We start from the raw sequence: 21,472 nt of genomic DNA, 5'->3' as shown, positions 1-21,472 counted from the left end.
TCATAGTTTAGGATGTTTAGATGGGTGATTAACACATGTTGTTGAATCTTTTGAGGTATAAAGTATATGTTTCACCCACTTTTCAGCTATTTTTTAGAGTTAACAAGTTTGTCGGAGTTTTGATGCAAGAACAGGTCTAAAACGGGCAAAACGGAGCGAACGGGCTGACCACAGAATGTTCGCCCGACCGGGCGAATTTCATATAAAAAACGCCCGGTCGGGCGAAGAAAACAGAAAGTTCGCCCGACCGGGCGTTTTTCATCCAACAAAACGCCCGACCGGGCGTTTGAAGCCTCATCGCGATTTACCCAGATCGCCCGACCGGGCATATTCCGACTTACAGATCGCCCGACCGGGCGATTTGTCGCTGTTGCCAACTTTGCCTCTTTCTTACTCCGGATATAAAAGGGTTCTCACTCATTTCCAAACCCTAACTCCCACACCACGAATCTTAGCAAGAAAGTAAGGTTTTGAGAGGATTTGAAGTCAAGGAGCTTCCCATTTCCAAGAGATTGGAGGAAGGAGACCCCCCACCATCAATTCCACCATAGGGAGTTCTAGTATCATTTCTATTATGTGTAGCTTTGTTTTCCTTGTTTTTGCTTTTATGTTAGCTTTGACAATGAGTAGCTAAGCTTTTAGTAGGGATTTGGTGAAGTTTGAATGGATTGTATGGATTGAATCTATGGTTGAATGCGTATCTATCTCTTTTGTTGGTTTTGTTGAACCTTGGTCTTTTAATATCTAATTGCTTAGCTACCAATTAGATAAATCTTGTACCTAATTGATGTTATTGAGAAATACAAGATTAGGATAGATGTGTAATCAACAACTCCGTGCATTATATGTAATCGAGAGATGCATAAGCTAGAGAGAGGGCTTGGGTCCGTTGTGCTTTGGAGTCAATCTCGAATTGTATGGACGAGACTCCTACACTAGAGATTGACCCACGTGTTAGATGCACCCGAGAGGGGGTCTAACCGATTATCCCGACTTTCCTAACCGCATTTGAGGCCCAATAGATGAGCATGACCCATAGATGAAATCCTTGATCCATTCTAACGGATCCATTTCCCTATACTTTCCCAATTTGTGTGAAAACCTATCTTTGTTTGTTTGTTTTTCTTAGTTAATTGTCTTACTAGCTTATTTGTTCTTTGATCTTAGTTAAGAAAACCAAAAACCCATTTTATTAGTCTAGATAGTGTTCAAAGTTACATCATAGTATTCAAACCGGCTTTTAGTCTCCGTGGATCGATAATTTAGCTTACCACGTGCTACTTAACTCGTACACTTGCGGGTGACGCTTTTGAATACTAAATTAGCACGAGTCAAGTTTTTGGCGCCGTTGCCGGGGACTATATTTGCTTTTGTGTTTGATATTGTGAAAAGATAGAGAATACTAGTTTAGACATTTTACTTGCTTTAATTATCTAGTTTAGTTTTCTAGTTTAGCTCTATTTTGACTTTGTTTCCTCTCTTGTGTTGTGTAGGTTTTTATGCTCACGCGCTCAAGTCGTTTACCCCTTGAGCCGATTAATTTAGAGATAGAAGCCGCCAATAGAAGAAGAGGAGGACGAAGGAGAAGAGCAAGAGCTCAACATCAAGTTGAGCCAATGGAAAATCCACATGGGAACAATGAGGGAATTCCCCCTCCACCTCCACCTCCATTAAATCAAGACCAAATCATTCTCCAACTACAACAAGAAATGGCGGAGATGAGAAGGGAAAGAGAGGAGGAAAGGAGGCGAGAGGCTCCGGTTAGAGATGCATTTGGGAACGTCAATATCCCACATCCACCCTATGATACAAGGGTGAATGCCAACAATTTTGAGTTGAAGACAGGATTGATTCAATTTGTGGAGCAACGTGTTTTCTCGGGAAGGCCCACGGAGGATCCTAATAGGCACTTATCTAAATTCTTAGAGATTGCCAATACAACTAAGCTTAATGGGGTTCCCGACGATACAATCAAACTTAGGCTATTTCCATTCTCATTGTCGGGATATGCTAGAGATTGGTTTGATAACCTTGAGCCGGGCTCGGTTACAAGTTGGGACGACTTAGCCCAAAAGTTTTTGGATCGATTCTTCCCTCTAAGCTCCACTCTCAACCTCCAAGCAGAGATCTCCCACTTTAAAATGAAGGGCCAAGAGTCTATGTTCGAGGCTTGGGAGAGATTCAACGCCTTGCTAAAGAAATGCCCCAACCATGGGTTATCTCCGGGCCATCAAGTGAGCCTCTTCTACAATGGATGCTCGGAGTTTATCAAGAGTCAATTAGACTTTGGTTCGGGGGGTTCATTCTTGGACAAGGGGGTCGAGGAGTGCAAGAAGATGCTTCAAAGGCTTGCCTATACTAGCAAGGGTTGGAGCTCGGGCCGAGATAGTTCAATGCCGGTGGCTTCGGTTGTGGATTCGGATGCATTCAATCTTCTCAACCAACAAATGATGTTGTTGAATCAAAAGGTGGATGGCCTTAGTTTGGGAGTGGCACCTATGGGAGAGCCTTTACATACCGTGGAAGATGTCAATTATGTGCATCAAGGAGGGAATCAAAGGAACTTCTACAACTATCGCCCTAACAATGGGGGTGGTAATTACCAAGGCTATCGCTCACCCTTCAATGCACATCCAAACCTTTCTTATGGCAATCCAAACAATGCTATCCAACCACCTCCACCACCTCATTTCCCTACACCTAGTGGGTCGACAAGTGGGGCCGCTAATGTGCCCACCAATTCTAAACCTTCAAGTGATGATGTCACCCATGAGCTTCTAAAAGCTCTAATGGAGAAGACCGATGGAATCATGACACAATCTACTAAGAGAATTGATAAGGTTGAGACGGCGGTAGTGGAGGTCACCACGAGAATGGGGGCTTTGGAGCATCAAATGAGTCAAATTGCCCAAGCCGTGGGCCAACTTCATCAACCGGGGCAATTCCCAAGCAACACCATTCCTAACCCAAAGGATTGCAAGGCTATCAATTTGAGGAGTGGAACAAGCTATAAGAGCCCCCCTATGCCCGAAAAGGAAGCTATTGTGCAACCCGAAGAAGAAGAGACAATAGAAGTGGAGGCATCAACGAAGAGCCCACCAAAAGATCAAGCCGAGACAATAGTTCCTCCTAAGCCCACGGAAGTTAAACTTCCTTTCCCTCAAATGATGCAAAAGAAAAAGAAGGATGAACAATTTTCAAGATTTTTGGATATCTTTAGGAAAGTTCAAATTAACATCCCTCTTGTTGAAGCACTTCAACAAATGCCAAGTTATGCAAAGTTCCTCAAGGATGTGGTATCACAAAAAAGGAAATGGGGGCACTATGAGACGGTCAACTTGACGGAGAGTTGCAGTGCAATTATTCAAAGGAAGTTGCCGGCCAAAATGCAAGATCCGGGAAGCTTCACTATTGAGTGCACTATTGGAAATTGCTTTGTGGGGAATGCCTTGTGCGATCTAGGGGCTAGCATTAATCTTATGCCATTGTCCTTCTTCAACAAGTTGAATATTGGTAAATTGAGATCGACTAGCATTACTTTGCAAATGGCGGATAGATCGGTGGCATATCCCTCGGGCATAGCAGAAGATATATTGGTGAGGGTGAATGAGTTCATATTCCCCGTTGACTTCGTGGTGTTGGACATGGAAGAGGATAGAATTGTACCTCTTATTTTGGGAAGACCGTTCCTTGCCACCGGGAAGGCCATGATCGATGTTTCAAAAGGGGAACTTACACTTCGCCTCAATGATGAGAGCGTGACATTTTCGATATATGAGGCCTTAAAGAGGCATGATGCGGAACCGGGAGGAAGCCTACAACATTGCAATGTTGTGACCGTGATGGATGAGTGTGTTGGAGGAGTGGCACCGACCTCTTACTTGGATGATCAATTAGAGAGATGCATTTCTCATTCCATGTATTCTTCTCATTCTTTTGATGTTTTGGATGCTAACCCCGAGTTGTTGGAATTTGTAGGTGCTTTGGACTCGGCTAAAGAAATCCCTAGATCACTTCGTCCACAATTTCTACCTCTTAGGAGTGGAAGTGAAGATAGCAATAAAGATGGGGAAAACAAGAAGCTTGAGTTGAAGCCACTTCCACTACACTTGCGATATGCCTTTCTTGGAGGGAATGACACTTTTCCGGTAATTGTATCATCTTCTCTCTCTAGTTTCGAGTTGGATAAATTGTTGAGAGTTCTTAGGAAGCATAAGAGAGCCATTGGGTGGTCCATATCGGATATTAAGGGAATAAGCCCAACCGTTTGCATGCATAGAATTCATTTAGACGAGGGGTATAAGCCTAAGGTACAAAACCAAAGGCGACTAAACCCTATTATGCAAGATGTGGTTAGAAAAGAAGTGTTGAAATGGTTAGATGCCGGTATGATATATGCTATATCCGACAGTGAGTGGGTGAGTCCTACTCAAGTGGTGTCTAAAAAGGGGGGCACCACTGTGGTGAAAGGGAAAAATGATGAGTTGATAGCTACTAGAGTGGTGTCCGGGTGGAGAGTTTGCATTGATTATCGCGCTTTAAATTTGGCCACTAGGAAAGATCACTTCCCCCTTCCATTTATTGATCAAATGTTGGATAGGTTAGCCGGACATGAGTATTATTGTTTTCTCGATGGTTATTCGGGATATAACCAAATTTTGATAGCTCCCGAGGATCAACATAAGACGGCTTTTGTGTGTCCTTATGGTGTCTATGCATTTAGGAGAATGTCTTTTGGGCTTTGTAATGCCCCGGCTACTTTTCAGAGATGTATGATGTCCATTTTTCATGATATGGTTGAGAATATTATGGAGGTTTTCATGGATGACTTCTCTGTTTTTGGTATGACATTTGATAGTTGCTTGGATAATCTAACCAAAGTTTTGCAGAGATGTGAGGAGACCAATCTAGTACTCAATTGGGAGAAATGTCATTTTATGGTCCGTGATGGGATCGTGTTGGGACACAAAATTTCAGCCGGAGGACTTGAAGTGGATAGAGCCAAGATAGTTGCCATTGAGCAATTGCCACATCCTTGTAGTGAGAAGGCCGTGAGGAGCTTCCTAGGCCATGCGGGGTTCTATAGGCGTTTCATCAAAGATTTTTCACATATTGCTAGACCCCTTTGCCATTTACTAGCTAAAGATGTAAAATTTGATTTCACTCTTGAATGTGCGCAGGCATTTGAGAAGCTCAAGGCGGCGTTGGTGAGTGCCCCAATCTTGATCTCCCCCGATTGGTCTCAACCTTTCGAGATCATGTGTGATGCAAGTGATGTGGCGGTAGGCTCGGCTTTGGGACAAAAGAGAGACAAGATATTCCGGGTGATATATTATGCTAGTAGGACATTGGATTCGGCTCAAGCTAACTACACCACTACCGAGAAGGAAATGCTTGCGGTGGTCTACTCTTTTGACAAGTTCCGCCCTTACCTTATTGGGGCCAAAACTATTGTCTTTACTGACCATGCCGCCATCCGCCATCTATTTGTTAAGCAAGATGCAAAACCAAGGCTTATAAGGTGGATCTTGCTCCTTCAAGAATTTGATTTGGAGATCCGAGATAGAAAAGGGTGTGAGAATGTGGTGGCGGATCATCTTTCAAGATTGGAGCATGCTAGTGAAGAGGAAAAATTGAAGTTGGTCATCAATGAAGAATTCCCGGATGAGCATTTGTTTTATGTGGCCAAGGGTCAAGTGGCATGGTATGCCAATATTGTGAACTATCTTGTTGCTAAGGTGATTCCCGAAGGACTTGAGGACTATCAAAAGAAGAAGTTCTTCCACGACGTGAAGTTCTATTTTTGGGACGAGCCTTGTCTTTTTAGAAGATGTGCCGACATGGTGATTAGAAGATGTGTCCCTCAAGAGGAGTGGGAGTCCGTTATTATGCATTGCCACACCGCACCTAGTGGGGGGCATTTTGGAGCTAACCGGACTGCTATGAAAGTGCTCCAAAGTGGTCTATTTTGGCCAACCATCACCAAAGACTGCCAGGACTACGTGAGAAGATGCAACGAGTGCCAGAGAATGGGGGGTGTTTCTAAGAAGAAGGAGATGCCATTGACGACAATTGTTGAAGTCGAGTTGTTTGATGTGTGGGGCATTGACTTCATGGGGCCCTTTCCTCCATCTAGTGGGTTCCAATACATTCTACTAGCCGTTGACTATGTATCAAGGTGGGTGGAAGCCATTCCTACCCAAACTAATGATTCAAAGGTGGTGATTAAATTCGTTCAAAAGAACATATTCACGCGATTCGGCGCACCTCGGGCTATCATAAGTGATGGAGGGTCTCATTTTCGCAATAGGTGGCTAGAGGCGGTCTTAGCAAGGCATGGAGTGAAGCATCGGGTGACAACTCCTTATCATCCACAAGCTAATGGTCAAACCGAGTTGGCCAATAGAGAGATCAAACAAATATTGCAAAAGAGTGTCAATGCTAACCGTAGAGATTGGGCTCTCAAGCTTGACGATGCTCTATGGGCGTATAGGACGGCTTACAAGACGCCAATCGGGATGTCACCTTATCAATTGGTCTTTGGGAAATCATGCCATCTCCCGGTTGAATTGAAGCACTCATCATATTGGGCGGTGAGGCAAATGAACATGGACTTCACCAAGGCCGGCAAGGAAAGGAAGCTTCACCTCAATTTACTTGATGAATTTAGGAATGAAGCTTATGCTAATTCCTCAATCTACAAGGAGAGAATGAAAACGTATCACGACAAGATGATTGAGAGGCGTGAATTCCACAAGGGGGATGCCGTGTTGCTTTTCAACCACAAGTTGAGACTCTTTCCGGGCAAGCTAAAATCTAAGTGGTCGGGACCCTTCACTATCAAGGAGGTCATGAGCAATGGCACAATGGAGCTCAAAGGACCCGATGGAAGCACGTTCAAGGCAAATGGTCAAAATCTCAAGAGGTTCTTTACCAAGGAGCAACAAGACGAGGTCTTTGTGGTTGCCTTGATTGAGTAGTGGAGCTTGCAAAGCGTCGGGCAAATGACGTTAAACAATTGCGCTATGGGGGAGGCAACCCCTAGTAGGTAAAATTTATAGCTTTTGTGTTTTTGGTGTGTTTTTATTTTGTTCTTGTTTTTGGTGTGTTTTGTGTGTTTTAAGTGGAACAGGAGATAGGCTTTGATGGGTGAAAAGCGGACAAAAAAACTGGAGAAATGGCGAAATGGCGAAATGGCGAAATGGACTTGGAATCCAGAAAGTTCGCCCGACCGGGCGTTTTGCAAAGTGCAAATCGCCCGACCGGGCGTTTGATGAAATCGGGATTGTCCAGAAAGTTCGCCCGACCGGGCGATTTTCAAAGTGCAAATCGCCCGACCGGGCGATTTCTTCGCGCGATTTAAAGACGCAAACCAGGTCAGTTTTTACACTTTCAAAACCCTACCCCCATTTCTCTCTCGTTCCTCTCTACTCTCTCTCGCCCCTCCACCTTCAAATCTTCCACTTACACTGATTTCACACACATACCATCCTCCCAATCCATCTAATTCAAGGGTTGAACCGATTAATCGGTTGATTTACTCAAGAACAAGCAAAAAGGAGAGAAATCCGTTTTCTATCACTCTAAGCCCGAAAGGTAGTGAACGATGGCGCCCAACCACTCTGGAGTTAATTTGAATGCCGAAGAGAAGAAGAAATGGGCCGAACTCTCACAACTACCCTACCGGGTAGCTAGATATCCATGCCCTATCACAATCCGACGGTTGGGCATTGAGCAGTGCTTCAATGAGCTATGTGAAGAGGGGCAACTAAATGGGCTCTTCATGGCACAGAGGAACCCCTCCTATCAGAGGCTTACACTGGAGTTCTTGTCTACCCTTGAGGTAATCATGAACAGGAGGGAGATAGTTGCCATCAAGTTTCGTATGAGGAATGCTGAGTACACAGTGACGATGGCACAATTCAAGGAGATCTTTGGATTTTCAGGGGAGGTGTATAGAGAGCCGTTTAACTTCAGTCACAATGCGAATGACTTCTGGAAGGCCATCACTACCGTTGATGACAACTTCGCCGCCAACAGGGCAAAGGGTTCTCTCATTAGGAACCCAGCCTTGCGCTTACTCCAGAAGGCGTGTGTATGTTACCCCTTCGCTCGTCATGAGCATGGGAGTGTGCAGAGAGACGAGCTCTTCCTGTTATGGACTATTTTGCACAAGGAGGCTCCCTTGAATTTGGGCCACTTCATGATCAAACATCTTGAGAGGGCTTCGAAGAAGAAAACCGGCACACTCTGTGTCGGTGCGGTTGTGTCAGCTATTGCACTCCATCTGGGAGTGTCGACGAGGGGCTTGGTCGCCGACATTGGTGACAACTTGATGGACTTCGGCTTTCTGAGAAGAACAAGGCTGGTCGGAGTGGACCAACGAGGGCAGATATATTTGATACAGAGGGCAGCAGATCATTACCCCCTCCCGGACACCGTCAACACCTATGTGAACGGTCCTTTCCACAAGGAAAACTGGAAGATGAAGGCTGCGGTCCACGAACAAGTCACGGCGGTGAATCCGCGGAACTTGCAATTTAGGGATGTGAGCCCGAGCTCGAGTGTTGATGAAGCGCCCCACATGGGCTTTCCCGAGATCGAGATGGGGAACGAGCAGAATGAAGAAGAAAATGAGGAGGAAGGTGAGGATCAACCGACCTACCAAGGGGGAGATGAAGCCGGGACAAGCACGCAGAGGACACGAAGCCGACAAGAGCGACAAGAGGAGGACTACGGCTCGATCAATGAGAGGTTGACACGGATGGAGTTGCGTCAGCAGGAATATTGGGTCCAGAATGAAGCGCGATGGGACCAGTTCGAAACCAACTGGACCCAATTCACTGATTTCAACAATGCACAATGGGCCAACATCAGTGCCCGATTCGATGAATTCCGTGGCCAGTGGCAGCATCCGCCTCCTCCTCCGCAGTGAAGGTCCATGGGAGATCCACTCTCTTTCAAACTTATCCTAGCTTTGCTTGGAATAAGTTTGGGGGGTGTCTAGTGGATTCCCTCTTTTACCTCTCTCCCTCTTTATTTGATGATGATACCCCGGCCTGTACCCCTATTCTTTTGATGATATTTGATGATGATATGTGGGCATGTAAACTTATGTGGTTTTGTTTCCTTGTTCCACTTGTGTTTGTGTCTTTGTTTTTCTTTTTAGGTTTGTTTTTCTTGTTTCCTTTTGTGTTGAATTATCTCCCTTGGCTAGGATGATAGTAGGGTTGAGAAAAATTGAAATTTGAACGAGTGTGAGACATGATGGAGGAGTTGCCAATGATGATTTTGTGCAAAAACTTTCGAAAACCTTGTTGATATGGCTGAAGAACATGTGATTTTTCATTTCAAATTGCCTAAAGTGAATTACATGGTGCCTTGTCTTTTGCCAAAATGACCTTGTGAGAATTGAGCCTATATTGTTCCTAAATGTGTGATTTATCTCAAACATGTCGTATGTTTCTAGAACTTGCTCGCGATTTCTTTGAGTCTACATAGTGATCATAGAGATAAGGGAGGACGTTAGGCCATCCTTGTTAGCCAAATTCTACTTTTACCCGTTATCATGTTAATAATCTTTGTTAGCCCACTTTGAGCCAATAACCTTTCCTTTGACAAACCATGGGGTTGGATTTCTTGTGTTCTATTTTTGAAAAATCAAAAGGAAATGAAAGTTTGAAAGGGGGAATTAGCAAATGAAATAGAAGCTTATTGAGGTAGAAAAACAAAAGAAAAAGAAAGAAAGAATAGTGATGTTACCATGCAAAGCATGGAGAAAAAGAAAGAAAAGAAATAGAAAAAAAAAAGAGAGAGAAAAGAAAAGAAAATTGAAAGTGAGAAATAGTTAATAATTGGCATTTATTGGAAAGGGTGTGTGAAGGTTGAAAAAGAGGTGAAGAACAAAAGTGGAATGTTGGTAGATGAGAAGAGTCTAGGGAAGCCTAGAACTAGCTAGATTGGGGAAGAAAGTTGGTGAAGTTGAGCAAGATATTGGGAATTAAAGTCACTTTAGCCGAAAATTGCCTCACCTATCCAAAGAGCCTACATTACAACCTTTTGAAAAGACCTTTCGGACCTTATATCTTTAATCACACCATAGTAGAGGAGAGTGTAAATTTCGAGCAAGCCTATGGTAAACTATGCATGTTTTGATGATTTGAGAGTTATGTCAAGAGTTTATATACTTTGAGAGTGAGTGAAATTTCTAAAATGCACATTGCATTTTCTCCTTGAGAGGGCAAATTGGCAAGGTTGAGTACATGATAGTAACTTGAAGCTATATTTCATAATACTTTACATGCATCCGAGGCCATTGATACTTGTCGTATTTTATTTCTATTGAGGCAATGATGACACTCCACATCCTTGCATGAGTTTGTATGTCTTGTTTCTTTCTTCTTGTTCGAGGACTAACAAATGTTTAAGTTTGGGGGAGTTGACAAACTCATAGTTTAGGATGTTTAGATGGGTGATTAACACATGTTGTTGAATCTTTTGAGGTATAAAGTATATGTTTCACCCACTTTTCAGCTATTTTTTAGAGTTAACAAGTTTGTCGGAGTTTTGATGCAAGAACAGGTCTAAAACGGGCAAAACGGAGCGAACGGGCTGACCACAGAATGTTCGCCCGACCGGGCGAATTTCATATAAAAAACGCCCGGTCGGGCGAAGAAAACAGAAAGTTCGCCCGACCGGGCGTTTTTCATCCAACAAAACGCCCGACCGGGGGTTTGAAGCCTCATCGCGATTTACCCAGATCGCCCGACCGGGCATATTCCGACTTACAGATCGCCCGACCGGGCGATTTGTCGCTGTTGCCAACTTTGCCTCTTTCTTACTCCGGATATAAAAGGGTTCTCACTCATTTCCAAACCCTAACTCCCACACCACGAATCTTAGCAAGAAAGTAAGGTTTTGAGAGGATTTGAAGTCAAGGAGCTTCCCATTTCCAAGAGATTGGAGGAAGGAGACCCCCCACCATCAATTCCACCATAGGGAGTTCTAGTATCATTTCTATTATGTGTAGCTTTGTTTTCCTTGTTTTTGCTTTTATGTTAGCTTTGACAATGAGTAGCTAAGCTTTTAGTAGGGATTTGGTGAAGTTTGAATGGATTGTATGGATTGAATCTATGGTTGAATGCGTATCTATCTCTTTTGTTGGTTTTGTTGAACCTTGGTCTTTTAATATCTAATTGCTTAGCTACCAATTAGATAAATCTTGTACCTAATTGATGTTATTGAGAAATACAAGATTAGGATAGATGTGTAATCAACAACTCCGTGCATTATATGTAATCGAGAGATGCATAAGCTAGAGAGAGGGCTTGGGTCCGTTGTGCTTTGGAGTCAATCTCGAATTGTATGGACGAGACTCCTACACTAGAGATTGACCCACGTGTTAGATGCACCCGAGAGGGGGTCTAACCGATTATCCCGACTTTCCTAACCGCATTTGAGGCCCAATAGATGAGCATGACCCATAGATGAAATCCTTGATCCATTCTAACGGATCCATTTCCCTATACTTTCCCAATTTGTGTGAAAACCTATCTTTGTTTGTTTGTTTTTCTTAGTTAATTGTCTTACTAGCTTATTTGTTCTTTGATCTTAGTTAAGAAAACCAAAAACCCATTTTATTAGTCTAGATAGTGTTCAAAGTTACATCATAGTATTCAAACCGGCTTTTAGTCTCCGTGGATCGATAATTTAGCTTACCACGTGCTACTTAACTCGTACACTTGCGGGTGACGCTTTTGAATACTAAATTAGCACGAGTCAGGCACCGAAGCCGTGATTCCGGTTGAGATCGGCATACCCAGTCCCCGAACTCTTAATTTCTCAGCAGAACTGAATGAGGACGGACTGAGAGCCGAACTAGATCTGGCCGAAGAAAGAAGAGAATTGGCCTGCATAAAAGCAGCCAAGTACAAGGAGCAAGTAGCCCGGTATTATAACCAAAGGGTGAAAAAGCTGCAATTTCAAGTGGGAGATCTCGTCTTGAGAAACAACGAAGTAAGCCGAGCAGAAAAGCTGGGCAAACTCGAACCCACATGGGAAGGTCCATATCGGGTGCCAGAAGTCCTCGGCAAAGGGTCTTATAAATTGACTCACATGTCAGGAGAACAAGCACCCCGAACATGGTACGTTTCCAACCTCAAGAAGTTCCATTTGTAAGAGACAGTCCGGTCAGTCAGTCTTGTGTCTAGTTCGGTCCTAGGGGTATGTGCTTTCTTTGTTTTTTACTTGCGTTTTGTTTGTCTATATGCGTTGTGTCTGTCTATGTGCGTGTCGTCTCTTACAAATGTTACTGAGGTATCTTGTTCTTCAAAGGCTGATCCCCTTTTTAGAACATATATAAGCCAACGATTGTGAGTCCAAGCTTCTAAGGAGGATACAAGACCACAATTCAGCTTAAAAAACAAGCAGTTCGTCTGAAACGAACTGCAACAATAAGCCAACGATTGTGAGTCCAAGCTTCTAAGGAGGATACAAGACCACAATTCAGCTTAAAAAACAAGCAGTTCGTCTGAAACGAACTGCAACAATAAGCCAACGATTGTGAGTCCAAGCTTCTAAGGAGGATACAAGACCACAATTCGGCTTAAGAAACAAGCAGTTCGTCTGAAACGAACTGCAACAAAGGGAAAGTCCGATCCACGCGATAAAACTCGCCGAATTAGGACAAGGGAAAGTCCGATCCAAGCGATAAAACTCGCCAAATTAGGACACAAGCTTAGTCCGGTCAAAGAAGTTTACTTCATAAGACCAAAGACGAGTCCGGTCAAAGAAGTTTATTTCATAAGACCGAGGACTAAGTCCGGTCAAAGAAGTTTACTTCATAAGACCAAAGACGAGTCCGGTCAAAGAAGCTTACTTCATAAGACCGAGGACGAGTCCGGTTAAAGAAGTTTACTTCATAAGACCGAGGACGAGCACGATGAAATTTTTTCGCTGAGCTGTAAATACGCAGTGATAGAAGCGAAATGAAGATTTCATTTATTAAAACTTGTTCGGCATACAACTCCGCTGCCCTACGAGAAGGCGTTACGCTATTACAAAGGACTATTCTACTGTCCCTGGTTGCTAAAGTTGAGCCATCTATTCACAAAATCCTCGTGAAGCCGAGTTCGGGCGTTCTCGGCAGCTGAAGAATAAGCAGGTCGACGAGATGCTCTAATCGACCTACCGCCTCTTCCCTGAGCCCGGGAAGCTCTAGCACCTCGGCGGCGAAGAGTCTCTTCACGAAGCATTTGTTGATCTTGCTCACTCATAATCACAGCTCCTCTACGAACTTCAGTCCGTCCTTGTCTTGACGTTTCCGGTTGCTCCTGAGTCCGTTCTCGTCTTGACGTTTCCGGCTGTTCCTGAGTTCGTTGCTGACTTGGAGTAAGGTTTTGAGCAAGTGAATCAGGGGTTTGAGCTGGAGTGTGACCATCTGTTGACGGGAAATGCCTAAGGAATCTCTCGATTGAGGGACGCCGGGAAAGAATGATGTCGTACCGAAAAGCCCAGCGCCGCAATGATTTCACGACTTGTTGGCAAGCCGAGCTCTCCAGCGCATTGTTCCTCCGGAGTACATGATATTCCTCCCACAGTTCGTCAACTCGTTCCTGAACTTCAGAGATGGTCATTCCCCCGCGCCTGCAGATGAAATCCTCATACGCAGTCCTCTCAGCGACGGCGGTATTCAGCTCGGCCTCCAGATCTTTCTTTTCGGACTCTAAGTCCTTATTGTCGGCCTCCAGCTTCACTGAACGAGCCAAGAGTTCGTCATTCTTCACCTGGTCAGCTATGGCTCTTTTCTCAGCTTCGTCTAAAGCCGAAGAGTACAGCCGCTTCCAGTGAAGTACCTCCAGCTCCTTAAGAGTTCAGAATATAGAGCAGCTATGTCAGTTCGGCATTTCAGATTACGGAGCAGGTAGTAAACCACAACAGGAGTAAAAGAGAGTACGAAAGGCTATACGAAGACACAAGAGCAGAAAGAAGAATTTTTTCATTCATAAGAAAAAATTTTTTCTACACAAGGGCTTCAATGCCGTTTTACAAGAAGGAAGAAACTAAACTAAGAGAAGGGAGACGAAATCATACTCCGCCAGCTTCGTCTCCGCCTTCTCGGTGAGGTTCAGCTTCCTTCTCCTTGTCTGCTTCAGCTTCAGCCTCGGCCTCCCTGCTCTCCCCAGCCTGCTCGGCGCCACCGTAGCCGATCTGCTGCGCCTCCTGCTCGGCCTGCTCATCGCCGGTCTGCCGCTCATGCTGCTCGGTCTCATCCTCTCCATGGAAAATTGGAGCGGGTGAAACTGACCCTATGGAGGCAAAGATAGCCTCCATGTTCTCATCGCGGTCAGCTCGGCAACTACGAACTTGGTCTGCAGAAAGCAGGACCGAGGACGAAGCAAGCTCCTCAAGCACCGGCAGACTCTGAAGCCGAGCTGCTATCTCTCGGCCGTACAGCGGCAGGATGACTTCGGGACCCTGCTCGGCTTTATCGGTCATCAATTTCAGCAGATCACCGACAAAGGCCGAAAATTGGTTGCTCAGAAAGAGTTTCTCCGCGAAAGCACGGAGAGCCTCTCCTTGGGCAACCACGGCGGCAGCATCCCTCCGTTTCGTCTGCTCTCGCTGGATGACGAGCTGGTTTTTGGCAAATTGAGCTTCATCCTGGGCCGAAATCCTAGCAGCTCTGGCTTTCTCAAAGTTTGCCTCAGCCTGCTCGGCCCGGTGACAAGCAGCCGCCAACTTCCTCTGCATCTCAGCATAGTCGTTGGACGCTTTGGAGAGTTCGACGGTGACGAGCTTGGAGAGCATATCGTTCCTATGAAAATGGAAAAAGCAAAAAGTCAACAGAGGGGCAACAAAAAATACAGGAAAAAAGCAAGGCCAGAAAATCAAGAAGAGAATTCACCTCGGCGAAGTCCGTGGGCCATAAAAAGGGCTCACAGATATGTTCCGAAGGAGGCGCCAAGACCACGTCTTTCTCTGGCGCTCTCGGGGGCTTCTGGGTCTTCCCCTTCCTACTTGCCGAAGTCGACTCCAGTTTCTTTGGATCCGAAGAGGTCTTCTGCCTCTTCGGATTCTTCTCGGCATCAGACGCCGAGCTGGTGGTTTTCGGCCTCTCCGGCTCCTTGGACTCAGAGGATTGGCGACTGAGCTTATTTAGCATGTTCACTGCCGAAAAGCAAGGAAACAAGGTTAGTTTTCGCCGCTAAAGCAGTAAAGCATAAAAAAGAAATCCTCACCCTCAGTTTCTTCGTCCGAAGACGAGATATTGAACACGAGGTCGCCCTTGACGAGCTCAGTTTCCGAGTACTGTTTCCTAATCATAGGAATCTTATTGAGCTCGCCCTCGAGCTCGGCCAACGGTTCTAACCGAGGATGAGGAATCACGGACTTCGGCCCTCTCCAGGGAAAGCCCGGAGCCGCTGTCCTATTATAAAAAAAGAAGCGGTTTTGCCATTTCGGCCATTTGGTTTTGCAGAAGGCCCTAAAAGGCTGTAAAGGGATCAAGTAAAACCAAGATCCCTTCCTCTTAAACTGGAAAAAATTAAGGATTGCCCTCAGAGACAGATCCTTATCTAGCCTACGCAGTTCGGCAGCAAAGGCCGATAAGTGCCTCCAAGAATTCGGAGTCACCTGACCTAAAGGGAGTTGAAAGAAATCAAGAAGCTCTACAAAAGGTGGGGGAAGAGGGAAACGAAGCCCGCATTCTAAGCAGGCTTCGTAAACGGTGGCATAACCCTCCGGCGGCTCGTTAGCCCTATGATCGTCGTCGGGAACCACCGCCTTCCCCCTGGGAAGAAGATATTTTTCGTATATGGATATCACAGTATCCTTACTCAAGACGCTGTGAAAATACTCTACGGTCTTCTCCCCAGATTCTTTCCGGCTAGAAGACCCCTTACCCCTTTTCCTACCGCTACCTGACTCAGAAGAAGAAGAAGAAGACATAGTTCTTACTCTTCGAAAGTCTGAAGAAGTTCTGAAAAAATTCTTGAAAGCGGAAGAAAATTTTTACGCGAAGAAGATAGAGTGCAGAAGAAGCTATAGCAAAAGTATTCAAATGATGAGGAAGGGACATATTTATCAGATTCGGAGAAAATTTCAAAATCATCGCACCGTTTCGAATCCCACCTTTTCAGGATTCAACGGCCAGATTTTACTGTCGCATTTAATGCAGTCACGCGCAAGGCACGTCCCCTGACGTCAGCCTCCCCCGTACCTTTATCAAAATGCCGAAGTGACTCGCTTCGCCGAAGTGATTCACTTCGCTTTTCGGGGGGGGTAGTGATGGGGTACGGACTAAACAAGCCCAATAGCAGTGATGGCCCATCAGCCCAAAGACCAAGGAAGAGTATCAGTTCAGCATTACCAAAGAGTTCGGCCCTAGCCTACAGCTCGGTAAAAGCCGACCAATCAGTTCGGCATTACCAAAGAGTTCGGCCCCAGCCTACAGCTCGGTAAAAGCTGACCAATCAAGCTCTACTCTCAGATCGGCAAAAGCTGCTCGGCAATAGTTCAGCAGTTCGGTCTCAGTATTCGACCGAACTGGGAGATAGTGGACTCATGCAGAACCTCCACGACCTCCACTACACGATCTATTCAGTGGTGGACCCATGCAAGATCTCATGACCTCCACGACATCCACTACACGATCTAATTAGTGATGATGTAAGCCACGACCTAATTAGTGATGATGTAAGCCACGACCTAGTTAGTGGTGATGCAAGCCACGATCTTAGTTCAATGTATAAATAGAACTTAGATCAGATAGGAAAAAGTTCTCTAGAGATCAAATATCAAATAGCAAGTCTGTATTGTAAGCTGTAGAAAACAGATCAAGCAATACAACTCTGCCCTCTTTTCTTCCCGTGGACGTAGATTTACCTCAGTAAATCGAACCACGTAAATCTCTATGTCGTGATCTGCATTTTCCTGCATTCATCACCATCAAAAATTCGCCAAACCATCAGAGGACTTACATCTATTTTGTTCTTTCAAGTTCTACTGTTGTAGTGAAAATCTCAACTCATCCTAAGAGCATTTTGAGCGTTAAATTTTTTTTTTAAAACACAATTATCTATGCACACAGGCATGATTTGCTGAATCGTCTACTTCCAATAACGTATGATTCTTGATATTGCATATACACAGGCATAATTTGATGAATCATCTACTTCCAATAACGTGTGATTCTTGATATTGCATATGTAATATTAATTTCATAATATCCTCGAACCTTGTCTTCATATATAAAATGCATTCCTGGCTAAAGAAAAAACCCTGGTTTTACATCAGTTCCAAGCTAAGGAACCAATTTATACTTTAAACACTCGATCGTGTGTTTTGAACTTTGCACAGAACATTAATAGAGATGGTGGTCGGTTTGATGCTCCTTGTTGAGCAGACTTGTGAACATGGTTAATACCTGAGACTTGGTCAAATTATGCTGCTGAGGCTTTGTATACACCATTATTTAGAAATGGCAATGAAAACTAACTTGTTATCTCGCCATTCATATAGAATGCATTAAGGAGGAGAATGAATCTCAATAGTTATCATATAATTATACTTACAGAAAAGTTATTTTGTATTTAATTTCATTTATCGTGGTAAAATAAAATGGAAGTATCATTATTTGGCTATTTTTCAGAATTATGTCGCTAAAATGAGATTTGTTGAGTTGGGCTCATGTGAAATTGCATCTAGTTCAAATCTTATAGATATAACAAGAAGCTATTCTTATTGTGAAGTTATCAGTTGACCGTGTAAGTAAATGACAGGTTCATCTGCCCTGATCATGTCAATCCGGCTGAATTTTTGGCTGATCTCATTTCAGTAGACTACAGTTCTGCTGAGAGTGTTGACACTTCTCAGAAAAGAATAGATGGTCTTATTGAGTCATTTTCTGAGCAGATTCCATCAACTCTATATGGAATTTCACTTACAGAGCTAGATCTTAAGGGCACCACAATCTTGAGGAAGAAAGCTATTACAAAAGGTAAAGGTGGTTGGTGGAGGCAATTCCGTTTGCTCCTCAGACGTGCATGGATGCAGGTAAATAAACACAAATAATCTGTCATTAAACTTAGTAAATGAGTATTACATAAATAGGTTTACATATCCTCTTATACAAAGAGTTGTATTCATATTTGTGCAGATGAGTTGCCATGATGGCAATAAGAAGCTGACTTTCATCTTTTTGCTAAGTGGAATGACATGAATAAGGCATATCAGTTCCCTAATATGACAATGTAGAAATCAATTTCTATGTTTTGACTACATTAATGTGATAAGGTTGCCAAGTGAGCACCAATAAACAGGAATGTGCTGGCCAACAAACTTTGTATATTTACTCTATGTTATCTGTATTTTCTAGTGAGACAATCTTGTTTGTTCAAGGTGGTGAATGTTTGTTGGTTTCATCATTACCCATGCATTATAGTATTATCCTAGTCATGTGGACTCGGGCCACTTCCAAAATTTGGATATTATGGGCGTTATATATCTGCCTAGTTTTAGTTCTTATTTGTTATTTGCAGCATTTTGTTAAAACATCAAATTCATACTTGAAGATGTTTATCTGTCTCTTGTATGTTTGGTCAATTTTTATGGATATCTAGGCTTCTCGTGATGGCCCAACAAATAAAGTTCGATCAAGGATGTCAATAGCATCAGCTATCATATTTGGTTCTGTCTTTTGGAGAATGGGAAGGTCACAGACATCGATACAAGATAGAATGGGATTGCTTCAGGTGTGTTAAGGCTTTGACTTCTTTACTGCCAGTGCTGTCTTACAGATATGTTGCAGAAAGACTGAAAGATTGGATTAATTCCGTGTCCCGCTTGCTTGCTTGATCTTTATTTCCACACACAAGTAGGCACATGCATGCATTAAGTACTCTTGTTAGTGATATTATCTTATGATGGATAGTCCAAACTGCCTTTGTTCTGCTTTGGTATCGCTAAATGTTCATTTTTTCATTAATTCTTATCATTTGCTAATGTATCAACTTGTCATACTTCTTTTGATACCGCACCACAAAAAAATATGAGAACTCATCTGAAGTTTGGCCTTCGTATATTTGCACTGGCCATATATAGCTTTGGTTAGAATTCTGGCCCTGTACTAGTTATTTGGCTAAAATAAGTTTTATATATACCACGGCACTGACCAGGTCTTGATATTTGAACCGCAGAATCTGTTTCTTCGCCAGTTTGATCATGTTAAGCAGTAGTTGACAGCTTTGTTCGCATTCATAGTTTGCTTAGAGTTTTAACAGAAATCGTGTGTGGTTGGGTTTAGCAGTGGTCTTACATGTATGTGCAATTTTATCCTTGCACAACATATATATTTTGTTGATGTTTTTTAATGAACCAGTAGTAGAATGTCATTTTATATTCTAGAATACTCGTTTGACATAGATTTCCAACCAGGATCCATTTAATTCTGAGTAAATTACTAGTACTTCAGATGTTTGGCCATACTAAACACCTACGCAATAAACCTTAATGTCATACCTGTACTTCTTGGGATGTCTTATTCAGGTTGCGGCTATAAACACTGCAATGGCTGCACTATCAAAGACAGTCGGCGTATTTCCTAAGGAACGTGTGATTGTCGATAGAGAAAGAGCGAAAGGGTCCTATTTGTTAGGGCCATATTTACTGTCAAAATTATTAGCTGAGATCCCTGTTGGAGCAGCATTCCCGCTGCTCTTTGGTACCGTTTTATACCCCATGACCCGTCTTCATCCTACATTGTCAAGGTGAGTTATTTTTACTGATACCCTCAGTTGGTAGTTACTCATCTTTAGGATAATGGTATGTGTCAATTAAAGATTTCTGTACATCCTGATCCAACACTTCTATCTCAGGACCTTTTCACTAGAAGTAGAATAGTTGCCGAATATGATGTACCCTTAGATATTGCATACCCACATTGGAAATTTTTACAAGCATCATTATGCACATCAAGTGAAGTTATAGAAAAATTTCTGAATTCAAGCATTTTCTATTCGTTTCTGGGCAAGCCTTGTGCTAAAAAATGTTGTTCTCTAGATTTGGGAAGTTCTGTGGAATAGTAACCACTGAATCCTTTGCTGCATCTGCGATGTGGCCTAACTGTTGGTGCTATGGTTCCGACCACTGAAGCAGCTCTGGCAGTAGGACCATCTTTTATGACTTTATTCATTGTATTTGGAGGCTACTACGTCAATGCAGGGAACACACCAATCATCTTCCGCTGGATTCCTCGTGTTTCTCTCATCAGATGGTAGCTTCATTCGTGATTTACACCTTACTTTATAGTATTTGCTTGAGGTTAACTACGCCATTCCTGAATAATGATAACTATATTTAAGCGTGGTTATTTTATGTTCAGGGCATTTCAAGGGCTTTGCATTAATGAATTCAGCGGGCTTCAGTTTGATCATCAGAACTCCTTTGACATTCAGACTGGCGACCAAGTGAGTGATGCATTCTAATTAACACTCTATTCTTGCCTTATGCTGATGAAAAAAAATACTTGATGTTATGTTTGTTTCTACCATTACCTGTTCAATCAATCTGGAATTTCCGTCTTCTGCAGGCACTTGATCGACTTTCCTTTGGAGGCAGTAGGATCAGAGACACAGTGGTCTCTCAAAGTAGAATACTACTCTTTTGGTATTACACCACTTACCTTATGCTGGAGAAAAATAAACCCAAATACCAACAACTTGAGCCGCCTCCTCGCGATCAATTACAAACACCACCAAAGCCTGCTGAGCCTCTTGAAAGTGAAACTGAGGAACCATAACCCGAACCCCCCCTTCCGGACGACCAAGGTAAACCCGACCAGCCACTTCCATCGCCTACCTCTGAGCCACTTAATCTATTCGGCATAGACGGTTTGTAATTACTTCGACTGCGATCATCTTTATGTGATATATGCAACAGATTCCTAAGCGATGGCTGCAAAATAAAGAAGGTAGCTCTATTTTAGAAGATAATGATAGTGAAAATGCATGGTATATTTTGTACTCAGAAGCTCATCAAAGCTTGAGTACTAGTACATCTGCCATGTCAAGCCTTGATTTTGAAGTATTAGAAATATTGGTAAAATATAGGAGTATATTTTTTTTCCGTTTCTATTGGTAATTCTCACCCAAACATTTTCTCTATCTATATTGACGTGAATTTTTATACTTTCGGAGGTCTTTATTCCAGGATATTTTTCCTCTATCAATTAAATTCAGCAATCAGCCATCGAATTTGTTTGAACAACATTTAGTACCTACTCCATCCCAAGAAATAACCCTATTATTCAAACCGTGGGTAAACCTTAATTTTACTATGTTACAAATTTAATCCAGACTCAAGACTCCCTCTGTTTTTTTTTGTTTAAATTTTGGTCCATTTTCTAAAATAGAAACTTTCCATTTTAGAAAACTTCTTTCACTTGAGATGATACTTATTTTCAGCTAACACACTT

At 43.2% G+C, this 21,472-nt stretch overlaps 2 protein-coding genes and 1 non-coding gene across 7 annotated transcripts in view; 2 read left to right on the top strand and 1 right to left on the bottom strand.

Annotated features, from left to right (window-relative positions):
* The window catches only part of LOC121766687 (ABC transporter G family member 7-like), a 28,698-nt gene extending 7,618 nt beyond the window's left edge, over positions 1-21,080 (top strand). The window contains 7 exon segments of the mRNA XM_042162955.1: positions 17,781-18,054; positions 18,621-18,752; positions 19,546-19,766; positions 20,059-20,113; positions 20,115-20,272; positions 20,381-20,465; positions 20,588-21,080. Coding sequence (XP_042018889.1) covers positions 17,781-18,054; positions 18,621-18,752; positions 19,546-19,766; positions 20,059-20,113; positions 20,115-20,272; positions 20,381-20,465; positions 20,588-20,797 — 1,135 coding nt within the window. The 3' untranslated portion in view covers positions 20,798-21,080.
* Positions 268-9,138, top strand: LOC121768798. Of its 5 annotated transcripts, none has more exons than XR_006043418.1 (3): positions 268-560; positions 1,494-7,376; positions 7,597-9,138. XR_006043418.1 is itself a non-coding variant. In XM_042165351.1 (3 exons), the coding sequence occupies exons 2-3, from the start codon at positions 1,500-1,502 to the stop codon at positions 6,978-6,980; spliced, it is 4,740 nt and encodes a 1,579-aa protein (XP_042021285.1). In that variant the 5' UTR covers positions 269-560; positions 1,494-1,499; the 3' UTR covers positions 6,981-9,138. The 5 variants fall into 5 exon arrangements, 3 of the variants coding, with proteins under 3 accessions (XP_042021284.1, XP_042021285.1, XP_042021286.1); XR_006043417.1 differs by having other exon boundaries at positions 7,514-9,138; XM_042165351.1 differs by having other exon boundaries at positions 269-560; positions 1,494-4,148; positions 4,890-9,138.
* Positions 2,112-2,218, bottom strand: LOC121769635. The gene has a single exon (XR_006043655.1). It is a non-coding gene; the product is annotated as a small nucleolar RNA R71 (small nucleolar RNA).
* Positions 21,081-21,472: the final 392 nt, after the last annotated feature.

Source organism: Salvia splendens, chromosome 15 (genome assembly GCF_004379255.2).
Source record: "Salvia splendens isolate huo1 chromosome 15, SspV2, whole genome shotgun sequence".
Lineage (NCBI taxonomy): Eukaryota > Viridiplantae > Streptophyta > Magnoliopsida > Lamiales > Lamiaceae > Salvia > Salvia splendens.
The sequence above is the reverse complement of the archived record's forward strand: the minus strand, read 5'-3'. Positions and strand labels throughout refer to the sequence as shown.

Bases quoted from the DNA above. Each gene is read 5' to 3' on its own strand.
- LOC121768798 (XM_042165350.1), top strand. From the start codon at position 1,500: ATGCTCACGCGCTCAAGTCGTTTACCCCTTGAGCCGATTAATTTAGAG.